Source organism: Anser anser (genome assembly GCF_964211835.1).
Source record: "Anser anser genome assembly, chromosome: 23".
In the NCBI taxonomy this organism is placed as follows: Eukaryota; Metazoa; Chordata; class Aves; order Anseriformes; family Anatidae; genus Anser; species Anser anser.
In genome coordinates, this window is record NC_139744.1 from 1,867,991 (window position 1) to 1,887,366 (window position 19,376).

The 19,376-nt window shown below is 44.2% G+C and overlaps 1 protein-coding gene across 1 annotated transcript in view; it reads right to left on the reverse strand.

Moving 5' to 3' along the window:
• Positions 1-318: 318 nt before the first annotated feature.
• The window catches only part of LOC310885521 (uncharacterized protein), a 39,445-nt gene continuing 20,387 nt past the window's right edge, over positions 319-19,376 (reverse strand). The window contains exons 9-22 of the mRNA XM_083808986.1: positions 18,901-18,983; positions 18,589-18,745; positions 17,995-18,156; positions 17,595-17,720; positions 17,260-17,486; positions 16,592-16,692; positions 5,135-5,715; positions 3,438-3,520; positions 2,962-3,118; positions 2,560-2,721; positions 2,283-2,408; positions 1,951-2,171; positions 1,113-1,141; positions 319-588 (exon numbers count right to left, since the gene is read on the reverse strand). Coding sequence (XP_083665112.1) covers positions 557-588; positions 1,113-1,141; positions 1,951-2,171; positions 2,283-2,408; positions 2,560-2,721; positions 2,962-3,118; positions 3,438-3,520; positions 5,135-5,715; positions 16,592-16,692; positions 17,260-17,486; positions 17,595-17,720; positions 17,995-18,156; positions 18,589-18,745; positions 18,901-18,983 — 2,247 coding nt within the window. The 3' untranslated portion in view covers positions 319-556. The remainder of the gene's footprint in view (positions 589-1,112; positions 1,142-1,950; positions 2,172-2,282; positions 2,409-2,559; positions 2,722-2,961; positions 3,119-3,437; positions 3,521-5,134; positions 5,716-16,591; positions 16,693-17,259; positions 17,487-17,594; positions 17,721-17,994; positions 18,157-18,588; positions 18,746-18,900; positions 18,984-19,376) is intronic.

The window sequence follows — 19,376 nt, forward strand, 5'->3', positions numbered from 1 at the left end:
TACCCCAACAAAGCATCTTCCAGCTCTTGCTTCTTCCAGAATCACTTAACATCTCACTGTTACTGCTCATCGGAGTGCACAGCCAGCGCAGTCAGTGACATAAATCCCTCCTGTATTTCCCACTCCGAGGGACCAGGGACCCCGCTGCCTCCATACGCCGAGCTCCTGCCAGCAAGAGGAGCCAGAAGGAAGCAGAGATGGAGCTCCTGCACCCACCAACACCGAGACACCGAGGCAGGGAGGCTGGCCAGGGTTTTTCTGTCTGATTAAAGCCAAACTCGAGTAATGATATTACAATAACCAAATAGGAGGTGAGACTGCAAGGAGAAGATTATCTTTATTAGAGTAGATACAGCACTTCAGTACATGAAAAAAATGTTAGTAATTAAAAAGCTAACCCAGTTTGCAAACTAATCACCACCAATCTACTTAAACTTTGTGTGGTCAAGAATTTTCCATGCTTTAACATATTAATTTCCAGCAGTTTAGAGTAATTCCTCTGCATTTTAATTCCTTTTTTCTCATCTTGAAAATGACATTTGGAGGACTTCCAGTACTATTTTCCATCTGCCAACTTGTCTCTTTTGTCTGCAATAATGTGGAGAGAAAGAACAGCAATTACTTAACCAGAACACATAAGACCACTCTCTGCAATATTCACTGAGCTTAGTTTATGTCTCATCTGTCATTCCCTTCTCTCAGAAGTTTTATTCTTCATAGCATTGATTTGAATCATACATCACTTTTACAATACAGCTGACCTTTAAAAAGCAAGTCATGCTTGCATGTTGGTACAGTTCCCCTGAGCTGGGAAGCTGAAAGTTCTTGTATCCCTTCATCTGGGGGAAGGATTACACATTTTGTGCTTTTCTTAGCCTTTATGGTAGCAAAGTCTGAGATTTTTTTTCTGATGTCTGCCATCTTTGGATGACTAAAACCTAAATTCTATCCAGTCATCACTCATGACTGCCTAGATTTTTCCTGTGACACACATCAGTGCAACAGCCCTGTCTCTAAAACGGACACCACGACCATAATATATGTATTTCTTCCTGTTAGAAATAAAACTTCTTTGGCTACTAAACATTTCCTGGAAGAGAAAGAATCCTTACCAGCAGTTCCAGAAAGGGAGCCAAACATCCTGTAGAACAAAGAGATAATAGTTGAAAGGAGAGGTAACGCATCAAATGCTGTGCGAGACAAGGATGTATGAAAGCAAATTCTCTACAAGGCACATTTTGTATATAGTCAGAAAAAAAAAGAAAAAAAGGTGATAATCTCCTTGCTCTCCCTTTCAGCTCAAGAGAAGGAGTTGCTGTAGGAAGTAGTTTTTTAAAAAAATTATGGCCATGAGAAAAGACAATTATTGAAAGAAGTTGTAGAGGAAATCAAAGCCTTTCAACCCCTACCTCACTTTTTTGTTCCAGGCTATGACCTATTTTCCTCCTTGAGGCCATATGTGAGATAACAGAGGATGTCCACTTAGGTGGCTGTCTGAAAAGAGCTAGTTTGTCTGCACTCACTTCTATTCAGAATATTTATTCCTGCACTGAGTCCCCTGAGGTGAGAGCTATTTCACTGGTAACAGTTTATGGGAATTTGTTGTTAATGCAGGTATTCTATAAACCATTGCTAATTGCACTGTTTCCTAAATGTCAAGCAGCTAATGATTGCTTACTGCTTTCACTGTTAGTGCCATTTAATCTTTTCTACTGCTCGTCAGTTTGCCTTTTCGTTTAGAAGCTCTTAGAGGCACCCAGTTAATGTATGGAAACGTAACATTTCTAGCTTTACTATGGCCCAGAAAAAAATCATTTGTTAAAAAGATTAGAATCCCAGGAGTGTTTGAAGTTGTGCTTACAGTGATGGTGTGGCACACGAGCACCATGGCATGGTGAAACTCCATGAGGCTAAGCGCAAAGGTCTCCTGCAGCGAGCGGAGTTACTTACTGGGACTCCTGGCCCTCCAGGAGCTGTCGGTAAGTAGCGATCTCCTGCTCCAGACGAGTCTTGATATCCATGAGCATCTTGTATTCGCTGTTCTGGCGCTCCATATCAGCTCGGAGGTCGGCCAGCTGGGCCTCGATGCTGCCAATCAGGTCCTGGAGGTGCGCCAGCTGGGCACTGTAACGCCCTTCAGTGTCTGCCAAGGTGCTTTCCAGCGCGCCTTTCTGAGAGCAAACCACAAAAAGGTTGCTGCCAAGCGCAGGACTGCTTGCGGGAAGGGGAATAGGGGCATATTTCAGCGTGTTTGGGTTTACGCAGTGCAAATTTGAACGTACCATGCTGAGCTGGGACTGAAGTTCTATTTCCAGCCCCTGGAGGGTGCGTCTCAGGTCAGTGACTTCGGACTTGCTGCTCTGCAATTGTTCGGTGTTGACAGCTACTTCGCGGTTCAGCTCCTCAGTCTGAAACAGGGAAAGCACTGCGTGAGAACCGTGGGGCCTCTGGGTGGAGGTCATAAGGCTTTCACAGCAGTTTTCTGTAAGTTTTAATAATTATTTTGTTTCTTTCATGGATTTTTTTATTAGTATTTATATAACACAGAGCTTTTTCTACCTTACTGTGGAACCAGGCCTCAGCATCCTTCCTGTTCTTCTCGGCCATGAGTTCATACTGGTCCCTCATATCAGCCAGGATCTTGGACAGGTCAATGCCTGGAGCGGAGTCCAGTTCGACGCTGACTTGGCCAGCCACTTGTCCTCCCAGGGCACTCATTTCCTAGGTTGAATAGCAGAGGAAGACAAAAGAGAGTACAATCATAACTGAAAACATGAACCTTCTGTCCTTTCTTCAAGGGCTAAGGTCTGACTGACTGCACTTCACTACTGGCAGGGGACATCTTTTGTTTCCTGGTCTACGCAGAAGTCTTTTCTGCTCTAGTGGAGAACCTGAGGGACTCCACACAGTGTTTTTCTAATATCACTTCCAAACATGTGTCTTGGTTGTTTTTGCTTTTACCTCCTCATGGTTCTTCTTTAGGTAGGCCAGCTCCTCCTTTAAGCTCTCAATCTGCAGCTCCAAGTCCGTCCTAGCCAGCGTGAGCTCGTCCAGGACTCTGCGCAGGCCGTTGATGTCAGCCTCCACGCTCATGCGAAGGGCTTGCTCTGTTTCAAACCTCGAAAAAGCAAAACAAAGCTATTCAGGCTAGCTGATTAAGGTACTATGAAGCACATTGTTTGTTATAAATGTATCTGATAAAGGAACTATGATGTGACAAATGTCGTCCAGTGTTAAACTTCTCTCCACTTATTTTACATGATATAAATTTTATTGTGGTATAGATGATGTTTTCCACAGGTAGAACTGCAACAACAGGATCAAACTAATGTTACCACAGAGATTTTATACACGTTCCTTTGTTTTTTCACAGTCTTTTGTCTCAATAAGGATTTTTGCCTCCTCAAGAGACCCTTTTCCTTTCAGAAGTTACTCACTTGGTCTTGAAGTCATCAGCAGCCAGTCTGGCATTGTCAATCTGCAAGACGATCTTCGAGTTGTCAATAGTGGCAGCAAGGATCTAGAAACAGTGAGAGTTCATTGCTGAGGCTGTTATTTTCTTTCCTTACACAGAAGATAAAATAGTTCAGATTGTATCTCACCTGTAGCTACACCAAATACAAGTGTATTTTATTTGGTCTCAGTAGGAAAGGATCAAAGATGTATAGCAAGTACGCAGCACAGATTTATCACAGTACTTTTGCCATTATTGTCGGTTACGGATAGCTTCCCTTACTTTTGTCTGGCAATGAAGTGGCTTTATGCTGCAAGTCCCACAGTGAGACAAAACTATGTTGGCTCACCTTTGTGAGCCAGTCAGTAGGTGGCTGAGGCAAGAAAACATTTCCTGGAGAGAAGCAAAGGGAGCGAAGTCTGCAGAACCCTCTCGGCAGAACTTGTTCTCCTTACGCATTTTCTTAACAATTAAAAGGACTGGATGATTTCAAAATAAATGATGTGTTTGTGTATCATAAACAATATAGGGTCATACTGCTTTTGGATAGCCTTTGAGTACATTTGCATTTCCTACAATACTCAGTTCAGTGTTTATTGATTCTTCTAATGCATTATAAAAGGCCATAAAGGAGATTTTGTTTACTTAGAAGCAATCCCTGTTAATTTTTAACTGGAAGGCATGTCTTTTTTTGCCTGCCACTTTCAAAACTCAAAAGGTCTTCTACAAAAACAACTGGAACAACATCTTACTTCCTCTAACCAAGGGGAATAAAAGACAGGTGGAAAAAGAATCCTAAAAGGAGAAAATTATTTCCCAGTTCTGCCTTTTCTGGAGCTCAGCTTCTGAAATCAGTAAAGAATGTGAATGGGTTAAAGCACGGAGAAAGTAAAGTGTGTGGGAGCGGTCATGAACTCCAAGCTGAGCTGTGAAGAGTAAACCTCAAGTTTTCTTTCATTTATTTACATAGGTTAGTCAGCTGCCACCTGTGTTTTCCGGGGTGTGTATCATCGCCAAGTAACCTGTTATCAGCTACCCATGGGCTATTGGGGCAGTTTCGGCATTTATGTATGGGATTGATTACTTTATGTCTGCTGCTTCCATTTCCCATAAGCCAAATGTTTCAGCATTCTTATTTCAAGCTTAACTAGGTGAGAGATGCAATAAAAATATATTTAGGGGGATGGAAGTGTGAGCTACTACCTATACATTCACAAAAACGTACATAACCGATTTTTATTTTTACAGTAAAAGCAGTGTGTGTGTGCCTGGCTGAGATATGCAGGTTGCTGTCATTGTTTAGCTTGCTTTATATATATATCAGAATTTGTAGGGTTGCACATATATTAAATGGTCATACATATGCATATAGCCAGCAGATATATATATATATATGCTTTATTAAAGTAAATATTATCAGAGAATGAAATAACGAGAAATCTCAGTCTGTGTGTTTTGTACGTTCACTTAGCTAAGATTAAAAAAGGTAGATAACTTCTTACTAAGCATTTTCTTTATCCACCCTAACCAATCATTACATATTCATTTCATCTTCCTCCTTTTTGTAACCTGCAGTGCCTTCTGGCTATTTTCCTAGTGAGGCTCTTCTCTTTTTTTTATGCTTCCTTCGTAAGTGTTTGTGCAAATCTAAGGTGCTTTTTAGTCAATGTTAACACCTACCTTGTCTCGAAGGTCCTCAATAGTCTTGTGATAAGGGCTGTAGTCTCGAGCTGGGCTTGGTCCTTGTTTTTGGTACCAGTCTCGGATTTTAGTTTCAAGATCAGAGTTTGCTTCTTCCAGTGCCCGAACCTTCTCCAGGTAAGATGCGAGGCGGTCGTTCAGGTTTTGCATCGTTGTCTTTTCGTTTCCTGAGAGGAGGCCATCACCGCTACCCAGACCACCCCCGTAACCACCACCAAAACCGCCACCAAAGCTGCTGCTAAAACCACTTCCATATCCACCACCCAGGCCGCTTCCTAGACCAGAAGAGACAAATCTAGCAGAAGAGACTGACACACCCCTGCCACCAGATCCCCCGTGGATGCTTGGAGCCCTGAAGGAGCCTCCACCAAAACGGACGGAGCAGCCACCGGGTCCCCCTGCCACGGAAGAGGTGGTTTGCCTGAAGCTGTAACTCGCCATAGAGAGAAATGCCAAGGGCCTAAGGCAAGCTGCAGTTTGAGATCCTGAAGCAGGAATGTGTGCTCCTTTCCCCCACCCCACGTCTTTTATGCCTCCAACAATGGGAGTTGTCTCCAGAATGTGTTATCTGAGACCCATGGAATTTATCGGCCTTAAACCCTCTGCCAACACGGCAATTCCTCTCATTGGTCAGTTGCTGGGAAGTGAGTGGTTCCGAAATACCTTCACACACAGGAGCCGATCCCCTCCCCTTGCCTCTTGAAGAACAAGGTGGGATTCAGAGGAGGTGTCGCCCTGCTGAGGGGAACGTTCATAAATCTTGTCCAAGTTTACCTGTATGGAAACAAAAGGGCTGGAAGGGCACAGCCCTGCTGCAGCGTGTGCTGCATCCACAGCGAAGTCACACCACAACTCGCTTCATATGATCTCAGGAAAGTGTTATAATACAAAGCGATCAAATAAATGCTTCGTAGACTGATAACAGAGCTTGAAAGGAGCCCAAATGACCAACAATTGTGTGGATCTAAGCAAAACAGGTTCCTACCTTTCTTTTTCCTTATTTCCCTTGGGAAGAATCCTTCTTTCAGAAGGAGAGATTTCTTCACCGTGAGGGTGGTTGAACTGGAAGAGGCTGCCTGGGGAGGCAGTTGAGGCCCCGCTCCTGTCAGTGTCCCTGAGGGGTTGGGACAATGCCCTCAAAATGGTGCTTTAACTTTTGGTCAGCCCTGAGGGGCTCAGGCAGCTGGACTAGATGATCCTCGAAGGTCCTTGCCACCTGAACTATGCTGCTCTGTTCTAAAATTGTAATTTGTTTGTTTGCTCTCGGTTCCTTTTGGAACAACAGTACAAGAGAGGATCTGGCAGAGAATGTGCCTTGTGTGGAGGAGTCTGGTTTTGTACAGAGACAGGAATCCTCTTCAAGGAACTGTAGCTGTGTTTGCAGCTCAGGTGAGCATTGAACTTCCCTGAGTAGTACCTGGGGAGTCAGCAACAACAGAAACAAGGGCCTGGTTATACAGGCGGTCCTTGCGTTGCTACTGAAAGAGGGAAGTAAACAAAAGAAACATAATCACATAGTCTTCTGGGCTCTGAGATTAATGAAGATGTTATCTAATCACATAGTCTTCTGGGCTCTGAGATTAATGAAGATGTTCTCTCTCAAATGTTAAAGTCCTCTGTTATCCAGATGAATTTTCCTCTGTTCTCCAGATGAATTTTCAAAAGCAGTGCTGCTTTCATTACTGCAAGCTCCTCCACGAGCATCCCTAACAGATGAGCAGGTGCTTTCCATCTTTTCTTTCATTCTCTTTCTTTCCCTTGCCACCCTTCATTCCCTGCACAGCCCTGGGACTCCGCAGGAGATACAGCTGTAAAGAAGGACGGAGCAAGCTGGCCTACCAGCACTTGCAACAACCAGGCCAGGGCAGAAATTCGCCATCTGCAAGTGCTTCCACTGAACCGAACATTTGGAGCGCAAGGTGCAGGCTGTGTTGTTTGGATGAGAAATCCATTTAATGCCAAGATAAGGAATTAAAGATAAGCCAAATGAAACGCATACTCGACACGAGGGCATGTCTATTCTTTATATACCCATAAAAATGCACTCACCACGCACTAGTGCTTTACCCACTTTGTCCAAAGAGAAATGTCAAACTGCAGGGCAAATACAGGGAGTGTTTAAGAATAAATACACAGACTGGAAGCTGGCCAAGGAACCTGTATGAACAACCCCATTGATCCTTCCCAGAGGTTCTGTGCACAGCCAGCGCGCTGCAGCCTTCCCTGCACACTTCTAACCAACCAGCAATGGATGTACTGTATCTAGGCAATTAATTTTCAGTTTCTTACAAGTTCATTCCTTCTCCACTTCTAGCGCTTGGAAACTCCTAAATTATGTCTGTCCGTGAAATCAGAGTAAATTCTCAGAGTACTTACGGTACAGATACACGTCCAGATTCTGTGAACCACAAATGTATTTCATAGAGCTAATAATTATTTAAATACCAGTCAGTAAATATCTTCTTTCATTACTTAGTGATGTACTAGAACATGTTTATATAGAGATGAAGAGCTCAGTCTATCGTTGTCCTGAAAGCTATTAAAAATGCTTAGCTACCCTTTTAGATTTTCTAGAAGGAAGTTGCTTTTTAAACGGGAATTGTTGTGAATAGCAGAAATTGTTTAACATCCACTGGATTGCTAATGAATGTATTTGATGCCCTTATTCGTTCTAAATACCGGAAAGAGATAGTTATGGGATGGAGAAGTATTTATTACTTTTTCCTGCAGTTAGGCACTGGGTTCCTGTTGCCCCTCATGTACTTGTTCATTGTACATAACCAACCCCTCGGTGGCCTCCCTTACAGCTTTTGGTGCTTCCTAACTCGTCGTTTATGTAGACTGATTATGTCCTTTTTGCTCACATTTATATATCGCTTTTCAGTTGTAATTGATAGGATTAATTTGCCAGTTAACTAGAATTTAGCCATTTTAGTCAAATGTACTTTATTGGCAAAGTGTGGTCTCCTGGGGGACTCCCACACTGTTGGTTTGCAGGGCCGTGTCCTATGGACATAATCCATATCCCCGAGTGAGAGGGAGTCACATCGCCTTGGAGTAGCTTAGACTCTCCTGTATCCGATTGTGAGGCTGTATCAGGAAGAGGAAATGTGCAGAGTCTCTCTCTTCCTCTACCCGACACAAGCACCCTGTATTCCCTGCCTGGGGTTGCGCAGCCTCGGGGCATGCCAGCCAGTTCTTTGCTTTCTGTAGGGACCGCCGTGCTCACACAGCTCTCCGCCTTGCGCTGTAAAACCTGCAGCTGTAACTAAGAGCTACGGGGGGGCCGTTCCGCCTGCCAGGACGCACTGGTCGACCCTTCTGTGGATCTGAATGTTCTCTTTGGCCCTGGGGAGGAAAAACCTGCCCAGCAGGCTCCAGGTCCTGTGTGTAGGTGAATGAATTCTATCAGAAAGGTGGTGTCTGCACGCAGGCAAAAAGAAAGCCATAGAAGAGTTACTTTATTGTTAAATGCTGAAGCCCGTAGTTAGAGCATAAAGAGCGTAAGTCCATGGGCTTTTCTTCTCTGAACAGAAATGAGAGAAGCTTAAAGGAAGCAAACAGCGGTGTGTTCTGCCTTGTGCCCTGCAGCACGCAGAGAGGAACGTCCTTCCCTCCGGGTACTTCTTTGTTACTCCCCAGACTCCCTTCTAAGGTCCTCAAAGCAGTGCATTTTGGGGTTTAGTGAAATAAAATGCATGTTTGTGATGTTGCACAATGTTTTATGATCTAATTCATGAAAACTGGGGTCTGAGAGGACTCCACATTCTCTCAGAAACCCTTTGAGTAAAAGCAGCAATCATCGTGTGTGATACCATAAGAGCACTGATAAAGTGCCGCAAGCAGGTTAGGTTTGCTTCACCATACAGGGAAAAATTCCTGAAGAACGACTTGCAATTCTTCCTGGCAATTTCAAAGTACATCTGATAGTGTCAGGAGAGGGAAAGCTGGGGAGACACTGTCCAGTGGAGTGACTATTTCGCCTTGTTCATACCTCCAAATGCGTGACAAGCTTCTAGACGGTAGCACAACAGTCCCTCGTGCTGCATTTCTGGTAGAGCTGTGGTCTGAGTTTCCAGAAAGGTTTTCTAGTTTTAATTTTGCATCTCTTACCTTCATGGCTGCATGTGTTTGGTTTTGCTGGGACTCTTGTAAGATGAGAACAAGTACTTAAAAGCTTCGAAAAGCCTTTAGTGTGGCAAAGCCTTAGCTCGGGAAAGAAGGTGCTTTTATCATTCTGCACAGGTCTTTTTTTCTCTCACTACAATGAGCTTAAATTATAGTAAACTGAACTTTGCCGTAAGGCAAAATAATGAATGGACAACAAAGGGAATTTCCTTTATCTGCAATTTGTCTGAGGGTGAGGGAGACACCCGTATTAAAGCCAAGCCATCCAGCAGACCCGTGGAAACAGTCCACACCCAAGCTCCTTGCTGAGACCTGGTTCTGCTTTGCCTTTATCTGCTCTGCTTGCCTCGCCACTACTGCCTTATAGAATGGTAAATATTTGTCAGGACATTTTAATGAGTTTTGTTGTAAACCATTTTTATTGCCCTTGCGTAACACTGGCATATATTTCTCTCTTACATGCTGCTAAATTCGCTTCCAGTGAAGTTCTTGAACTGCTAACGCAATTACCATTAATGAACGCCGTGAACATTTTAACCTTCTTGACTTTTCTGGATGCACATTTTCAATCCTCATTTTTTCTCTTGATTATCAAAACTTTGGCTGCCCCACCCTACAGTTGTGTCTTGTATGCTTTTAAGATCGTATCTAAGATCGTATGTTCTTCTCTCCTGTTAAAGATCATCGGCATGAAACATTTGAATCGTGAAACATTAATTCAAACACAAAACTTTTTTCTATTTTTTCTTTAAACTTCCTTGTGGGAAGAACCAGCGATAACGAGAACTGGTCTGCGGCTGGTACTGAAATGACTGTGTTGATTGTCTGCCCAAGATACAATTCTTAGCTTTCTTGCTTTCATATCCCCTAATTAATCATTTTTATGTGCTTTTTTTTTTTTTCAAATCCTCACAAAGCTTGCCTTGCCAAATATTCTCTGTATGTGCCAAGAGATTCAAAGACAAGAATGTTTACGTGCTGAAAAGGCAGGTCCCAGCACATGCACACACAGCTGTTAACTGTTTTAAAAGAGGGTGGGTAAGAGCAGAGAGCAATACTGTTAACTTTCTCAAAATTGCTATTTTTGCAGAGTAGAAGGAATGTGACTTGGTGAAAAGAAATGCACACAGTGCCCCCATTTCTGTATTGAGAGAAATGAGAAATGAGGTGGTTTAAGGCTTCACCTTTGAAAGGAGTTACGAGCGTAACATGCAGCAGGCCAACTCGTTTTTATCCCGGGGTCTAGTTCTTTATAGCAGAAACAAAATTATTTGAGCTGAACTTGAGAGATTTGGATTCCTGTTCAGTTACAGGCTTCTTTTGTGATATTGGAACTTATCTTTTCATCTCTCAATGTTCCTCATTTTTATAATATTTCAATAGATTATTGTGAGGAAAATACATGAAAGATCGTGACAAACTCAAATACTTAAAAAGGGAACAATGTAAATACTTGGAAAATACTTGAAACTGGATATGATACATACTTTGAAACACCTCGATATTGTCAGTTTCCCTGTTAGCATAAATAACTTTATAAATCTGGAATTGACTTCCCTGTCAAGCCAGAACTATAATGATAATGCACATCATCAGGGAGTAAAGTTTTCCCGAGGCAAGAAAATAAAATGGATTTTCTTATAGCGTGATTAAAGATGGTGTGGAAAGATAGGATCAGCTAGGACACCCAGCCCTGATGAGTGAAAGACAAGTCACTGGATGTATTTTTACACTTCCTTTAACCTGTTATCTGCTTGGTAAATCTCAGCAAGTTACCATGGGGCTGGAAACCATTATGAAGAGTCCAGCTTCTAACTGAAGAGAGGAGGTGTTCCAAAAGTCAGGTTTCTGCAGGCAGCAATAGGCAATTTATTTAGAGCCCACTGCCAAAACCGAATAGACTAAACCTGTCCCAGGCTTCAGAGGAACCAAGTACGTGTTGAGTGCTTGCCATGTCAGCTGCAGTTCTGCAATGATTCATGTTAAAAGAGCCCTAGAGCTCTTCAGAGGGCTGTTTCCCACAGGCCACATGGAAAATTCCTGTTTAAAAATTCCAGTTCTGGTAGAAATACAGAGAAAGAAGCAAGTGGGTGTCATAGAAGAAAGTGTCATGAGCTGTTTTATTCCCTTCATGTCTGAAACATTTGGAGAACATACTTATGTATATTTACATTTGTCTGTTTATATATTTAAATCACAGAATCATATGTCTACATTTATATTTAAACATTATTCTTTCTGTTGCTAGTTTTTTAAGTATATATTCTGATCACAGTGACAAGCCACGGCTTCCAGCCAGGGTAGAGGTTTTGCAGTGGGAGCATTAAACGCGCGTTCTGGATCAAATGAGAAAACGAGGAGCTCTCCTAGTGCCCTGCTGAGGGACACATCACCAGGATTTGGCCTTTCCTGATCTTACAGGTGGCTTCTTGCTTGAGATGAATTTTCAGAGCCTCGCCATCTCTGTTTGGTTTGGCAAGAGAGCTGCCAATCCTGCAGCCCTGGGCCTGAGGAGCTGCTGCTGGGGCAGCGGTGTTTGAGCATCCTGCACACCTCGTTGGGAGGCAGAGGGCACGGCGAGTCGCTGCCACGCCTGGCTCCGGGTTCAAAAAGAAGTAAGTTTATAGGCAAATTTCACAGGATTCTCGTATATCAGTTTACCTTCCGGGGCAGTCTTGGTTGTTAACTAACTGAAAAACCAGGATTTTCCACCAGCCTGACACTCGTGTTCTGCTTTAAATTCCCTTGTTTGAGCACTGAGGTCGGCGTGGGCTGTCTGGGTGTTTTGGGCAGCCCGCTACCACCAAACGAAGCTGAAGGAGATACTTGCTGGGTGCCTTTGCACTCCTGCCTAATGGATTCAGCTTTAATAACTAATAAAAACCGTATGATTCAGGTGACATGGTTACTAACAGCATTTTCAACAGAAAGGAGCTTTCAGCATTTATTTAAAATGTTCACGTGCATGTAATCGCAGTGACCCTTTGGTACGACCATCATTTTTGACAGTCCAACTGGCGTCAGGTTGCGGGGAAGAACTGAACTAAGATTAGAAATGTGGTAAGGAAAGGTAGATGAATAAGGCTCTAAGTGCCTTTGATCCACAGTCGCACTCCTGCTGCCAGGGCTGTTTAAGCCCAGGAGTGCATGCCAGCAGAAAGGTGTTCCCTGCAGCCAGTCTTTGCAGTGCACATCTGAGCGTGGGTTCCTAAATAGTGGGTTGTTAGCAGTAATTGCAGTGCGCATAAACTGCTCTTTAGGCAGTGCTAAACAAGTTGCGAAAGGCAGCTCCAGCACACCCGAAATTGGAAATGGGACATTTACTGCATCAGCCGCGGGAGCATTTGCCCTTCGGGTCTGCTGGAGTGTGAGAACACTTCAAGCACTTGGGAAGTTTCTTGGCATTTCTCCTCCTGAATGTTATGTGTTACGTGAAACTTGAGAGCAATATGTTACCTGCAGCACAGAAAAATGCATTTTCCTGCAAGAACTTCTGCGTTTGCTTAGCTTGCCTGCTATTTTTCATGATTATGATAGGCTGGCAAATGTGAGAAGTGTCACAGAAGTGGCTTTTTCAGCTCATTTCCATCCATCTGTTTTTTATCAGAAGCAGAGTAAATGACAGATTTTCTCTGTTAATTACTTGAGGCCGGGGTAGGGGCCGAGAAGGAAGTTCCCCTAGCCAAAGGCTGCCGGCAGCGGCTCGGTGATACCATTTCCTTGCAGCCAAGCGTGCCAAAGCTGCAAGGCTTGGAAGCAGCAGGCGGCTGTGCCTGCCCGTACCTGACTGCTGCCTTTGCGAATAGCAGCTGGGGTGGCGACACTGGGTGATCGTCCCGATCCTGCCTGAAGCACCCCCGAGGATTCGGTTCGCTAGGTGCTGCTTCTTGCTCTGGGCTCTTCTCTATCCAGTTATTTTCCGCTCTCATCTTCCCCCAGCTTCCTGAAAATGCTGTATTATGCAGGCGGAGATGATTAATTTCCAGAATTAAGAAACCTGAACACACCCAAAGATTATGATGCAGACTATCCTTCCCTTCCTTTGTGAGTAGTAACAGTACAAAGTGTCAGTACCTCTCCAGTCCCCCCTACCGGCCTGCCTTTTAAACACACCACCACTTGCTGGAGCCTCCTTCGTAGGTTCTTCCCCTCCCTTGCTAGGACCGGGCTCCCCGGCTGGGGCTGGCAGCCACGGCTGCTGCTAAAGGAGCTGAACACAGACAGAACAGCTTGCGTGCTAATTAAATGCATGCAGGAGCAATCCGGGAGGTTTTGACTTAATCTGAACTTGCTGATTTCCTATGGAATTACCTCAAAGCTTTCAGACAGAGTTACACGAAGCAGATAGTTCCTCTCCCCAGCCCTTCATAATGAATGGTTTTCTAACCTTTTTACTGTCTGTTTTGGTTAAACACCCGTCTGGTATCACAATGTTAACCTCGTGAAAAATGTATCCATTTTATTACTTTTTTTTCCTTAAAAATGTCAGTTTTCCTAAAAAAAAAAAAATGGAAAAAAAATTTTCTTCCATTGTTTTTGGCAGCACAGTGTCTTAATTGAAAAAGTAACCATGAAACCCATTTGAAGGAGCGTCTTCATATATAGTCTTGATTCAATAATTTGATTTCTCAGGAGGTAGGATCCCTAAATAGGGAGCGGGGCTGCCATGAGACAAAGGAGCAGGAACCAGTATTTTATAACCCCCCCTCCCTGTGTGTTTCCTCTGCAGGTGTGTCGGTAGCTTTGTCAGTGTGGGAAGGGAAGGAAACGAACTGGAGTGGAAAGCGGTGTCAGGTTTGAACGCAGGCTGTTGTGGTGGTGGAGACAGAAGAAGGAACACGCAGGGATTTTGTTTTCCAGTAAGGTTATTGTCAAAGTTTTACGCTGCTCCTTCAGTGGCCTAAGACCTTCCCAGGTCTGAGCCTTGAATTTAAGTTTGAGGCCGTCTGGAAGTGTTTCTGTTGCAAAATCCTGTTGCACGTTTTCTGAATTTGCCAGTAGAGGATGCTGTGGGAACTGACACTGTGGGAACTGACATGCTGCAACGTCAGCTCTGGAAAGGGTGAAACCATCAGACTGTGGTTATCCAAACGACCCAAACTGTACCACCGCACAAAAAATCAGCGTTCCCTCGCATGGCATCTGCAAACGTAGGCTGTGCTTTGCTGATTTCAGCCCCCATCGTGTCTCGATGGGCTCTGTGGTTACGATGGGCATGCCCTGATGGGAGCAGCAGACTCTGTAACATTCCTGGCAGCCAGCCTAGAGAGCAATCGTCTCCTTTTCAGGCTCAGAAACATTCTTTCTAGTAAAGCTATGGTCAAATGGGGTATTTCATCCCAAAGTCCATTATAGCTGAGTAACGCTGAGTTTTAGACCTTGCTCTGAAGTAGTTAGCTCCAGTTGGTACGAGAAGTGGAATGAGTGTAAGACAGAGCATGAATCTCTGTTAGCTTATACAGCAGCCTGAGAGTCATGTAGTGATTCAGGAGAGAGGTATTTTTGCCAATCCCCTTTGTTTTGTAGGGAAAGGTTTCCCCTGACTCACCTTTTTATTTTCTTTCCACTGTGCTATGGATTCTGCATGGATTGTAACGAGTGGAGAGTTGGATGCCTTTTTGAGTAATCCAGTGCTATCTGAAAAGATGATATTTAACTGGCCTGAGTCTGTTTGCAAACCAAAGTACAAAGCTATTTAACAGAATAAAAAATGCTGGTGATTTCTGTGGTGTTCAGGGAACAATGAAGGCTTGTGAGACCCACCCTATTTGTTACAGGGCGGCCCTTGAATCACTCACCTGTTATGTGGCAGACCCTGTTCAGCTGCTTTCTCAGCCCTCTGCAAATGAAAGACTGATACATAGGTTTGTGAGTCTTAAATGAGTCAGTTCACCAGTCTTTCTTCTGTCTAGCTCAAATAATTCAAGTGTGTTACATGAAGGGGAGCAGTTTTAGTAAAAAATATGAGTACAGAGTACTGTACAGCCGTGGAGCTGAGGATACGCTCATGTGAGAGAAAAGAACCCACCTCAGGTCCTTTGTTTTGAACCATCAGATAAAAGACAAGAGCCCAGATCTTCCAACATATCAGGAGGAATAATCCTAACAGCTGAACTTTGTGTTACAAGAAGTTCTTTGCATACTTGTCCCTGCCTGATCTAATCATTGCTTTTATTGAACAAGACTAGTTAGAGCCCTCCCCTAAAAGCTGGGAGAGAAGGGTGCCTGAATGTGATTGATGTCTTGTTCAGTCACCCAAAGACAAATGTTTTCAATTTACTAAATTTTTCCTGAAATTGTGGTTTTAATTAATCCTGAGAGTTTCTGTCAAGCTACAGAAAAAGCAATCAACCAACCACTTGCACACACATCCTTTGCAATGTACGCTGTGAAAAAGGGTTTCACCCACCCTTTTTGTTCCCCATAGGTGTCACTCTTGAGTTTAATCTGAATCTGGACAGGAATTCCTTCTTCTCTAATAGTTTATCCAGACATTGTCTGATTAAATTGGATATGCAGTTTTCTTTGGGGCCATATTACATAATATAACCAGCTTTAATTTTTCTGTGAATGTATATCTCATTTGTCCCACCTACGTTAGAGGATTTATGCAGCATTAATATGCCAAATAACTCGTTGGACACACAGGTTTCTTTGCATTGCAGAAAAGTAAAGTTTTATTAGAGGCACTGTTACCAGCAGAAAGTAGATGCCAATGGCACTGCAGATTACTGTACAAAGATTACAGTGACTGCATTATGAAAAACAATACAAAAGGAAGAAGTAGATAATTTTAGGAGAGTCCCGGCAGTGATTCCTCTTGACTTCGTGAATGATGTTTGTAGATCAGTCTGTGCACGGGTAGGCACACGGTGCACGTGCTGTGTATTAGCACTTTGTACCCGGGACTGTTCAGGTGGAAGTAGGAAGATCAGAGAAGACAAGAGCGTTGGTGGTGTCTTAACACACTCTTGATTGTCCTGTGGGAGGAAAGAAGAAATGATTACTCTGTTTGAGGGGGAAATCAAGAGTCTCCTGCAGCACTGATATTTCAGATTTATCCAGTATTTAAATGTCCATCCACTTAGCAAGAGCATGGGCAAGAAGCTTAGCCTGTTTCTGTAACTGAAGCTAAGACACCCTGAAATTAAGAGATTTGATTGTGAATCATTTAATCCTTGTTATAAGTGCAAAAGTGGAGGCCATACCACAAGGGTTAATATTAACAGGCAAGCAGAGGTGAAGTACGAAACATGAAAGCCGTGGGGCCGGGATAAATTAAGATCCTCTTTGGAAGCTGTTTCTTACCTGACTTCTCAACAGATTGTCCGTGAGAGTAGGAAGTGGAAGAATAGGAGTGGGAGGTTCTTCCTCCTTGGAGAGCGCCTTGGGAAGCTCCTTGAGGCATTCTGTGCAAGGAGAGGAGTTTTGATGAAGGGAATGATAAATGTAGTCGTAAGCAGACAGAGACATACTGTGCAATCCGTGTAACAGCTGGACTTTCCCTGTACCTTACAAATACTTCTTTATATCTTTTTATTTTACCCCCTTCCAGCTATATACTGTGAGAAGCTGTAGAAGCAGAAATAACAAAAGGCTGTAGAAGTGTAGTTCTTCTACTCTTTCAGTCCAACATGCTGGCTGCTATGCTGACTGAAGGCAGTATGTGAGTTTGGCTTTGGATGGTGATTTCTCCCATGGAATTCACTCTGAGCAAACAGGCCAGGAGGGACTGGTTAACTGAAAGCACATCAGTGGGTGTATAGATATATATCAGTGGGTGTATATGCCCCACTTCCTCTGCGTTTGATTATTAAGATTGCAATACACACATTTCAATGCAGATACTGTGAAAAAATGTTAGATTTAGAATACAGTCAGGGACTGCTTAAAACATTGTGCTCTGTCCTCTGCAAGTTTCACCAGACAAAGGACTGTGATGGAATTTATGCCTTATTTACAACCAGGATACCTACACAAGGTCTTGCTGTCCCTCCTGCAGCAGTGCGCGGTACTGAGCGATCTCCTGTTCCAGGCGGGTCTTGATGCCCAGCAGCATCTTGTACTCCTGGTTCTGGCTCTCCATCTCGCAGCGGATGCTGGCCAGCTCCTCCTCTACGGAGTTAATCTGCCCTTGGATTTGTTGCAGCAGGCAGCCGTAGCGAGATTCGGTTTCTGCCAAGGAGTTCTCCAGCGAGTTTTTCTAGAAGAGGAGAGGCAGGAGGGTAGCACCGGAGCTCTACGTCCCCTGCCCGCCGAGGGAGCTTCCCGTCGCGAGGAGGAGAGAGCCCGAGCACCCCTGCCCCAGTACCGTGCTGAGCTGCGCCTGCAGTTCGATCTCCAGGTTCTGCATTTCGCGTCTCAGTTCCGTGAGCTGGTGGCTGCTTGTCTGGATGTCCTGGCTGCTAGAAGCGACCTGCCGGTTGACTTCTTCGATCTGCAGGAGCAAAGCACGAAGCACGTTGGGAGTGAGAAAATGCCCTTGTGGAGCAGGGTGGCCGGCTGAGGGTCAGGTAGGCAGCGAGCCCCTCCCTTTGCTTGGCCCCTCGTGGAGGACAGCCTGGTCTTTGCTCCACAGCCCCTGGCTTTCCACCCATCCTTGTCCCTCAGACCTGGCCTTGTCCCCTCCCCACTGCAGCCTTTTCCTTTGTGTTCCCCCCTTGCTGTGCGAGGAAGATGATGGGAGCCTTCACTTCGGCATTGCTCCTTACCTTGACTTCATACCACTGCTCGACCTCTCTGCGGTTCTTCTCAATGATCTGCTCGTATTCGTTTCTCAGGTCGTTTAGTATCTTTGTCAAGTCTTCACCAGGAGCAGCATTGACCTCCACGCTCACGTCGCCACCAGTCTGAGACTGCAGCTGTCTCAGTTCCTGCAGGGAGTTGGAGAGAAACAAGCAGCACTGGTCATTTCTTCTGCTGGGGACAGCAGGTGAAGCAGTATTGAGATGCCCATGGTGATATTTTAAACATGGAGCACTACTGAAATAAAATTTAAGCTGAAATATAACATGGATGTTACTGGGTTGAAGATGCACTGACGCTGAGAGGTGCTATTAAACAAAACAGTCCTATCAACTTTTTTTTCTTTTCATCTCCAGTGCGTGGCCCAATATGGCTGATTAAGATTTTGGATATCATAGCCATAAAGGTTTTATTTTCAGATTAAACTTACTTATTGTGGCTGCAATTCAGTTCACACTGGTGTGTATTATAGCCAGTCCAAACATGTGCTACCCAAGAAAATTTGTGTCTGAAATACATAGTATTTGGTCATGAGTATTGTGTAAAGAACTAGTTTGTACCTCTTCGTGGTTCCTCTTAATAGCAATCAGCTCCTCCTTCAGGGACTCAAGCTCAGATTCCAGTGAAGACCGAGTGTGGGTCAGTTCATCCAGAAGATTTCTCAAGCCGTTAACATCAGCCTCCACAGTTTGACGGATGACCAGCTCATTCTCATACCTTTTACCACAGAAGAGAGAAGCATTACACATGCATTTCATTACAACCTGTTGGCTTGTCCCTTCCTCCTGGGACAGGGCATCATCTCCTGAATTCCTGAATTTCATAAAATTCAAGGCAGGGAAGACATGCAGGGTTCCCAGAGAGATACTCACTTCATTCGGAAGTCATCAGCAGTCATCTTGCTGTTATCGATGTCCAGGAGCATCTTGTTGTTGTCCACAGTGGCAGAAATGATCTGTAAAAGAGGAAGTTGGAGAGGAGTCTGAGTTCAAGACATCCAGGAGAAGAAGAAAGGAGACCCAAAGCTTTGAGAGGGCTTTGTTGTGGATTTCAGACTTGTTTCCTGCAGTAATACAGGAAGCCCTTGAAATGCCTTAAGAAGCCCTTGAATGTGCCATAAGAACTGGTGTGTGCTAGGTGTTGGCTAGACCAGACATTTTGGTCAAAGAGCATTTTGGTGGAGGAAAGAATGGAAGAACATTTATGCGGTGAGGACATCGACACCTTTGGTTTTGTGCACTCCGTATAAGGAAGCGCAGTCTTTGTGCCTGATGATTTTGTGCCATTCTTGTAAAAGCTGGCTCTAAGGGAAGGCCTTGGTCCTTCCAGGTGGTTTATGTAGGAGTGT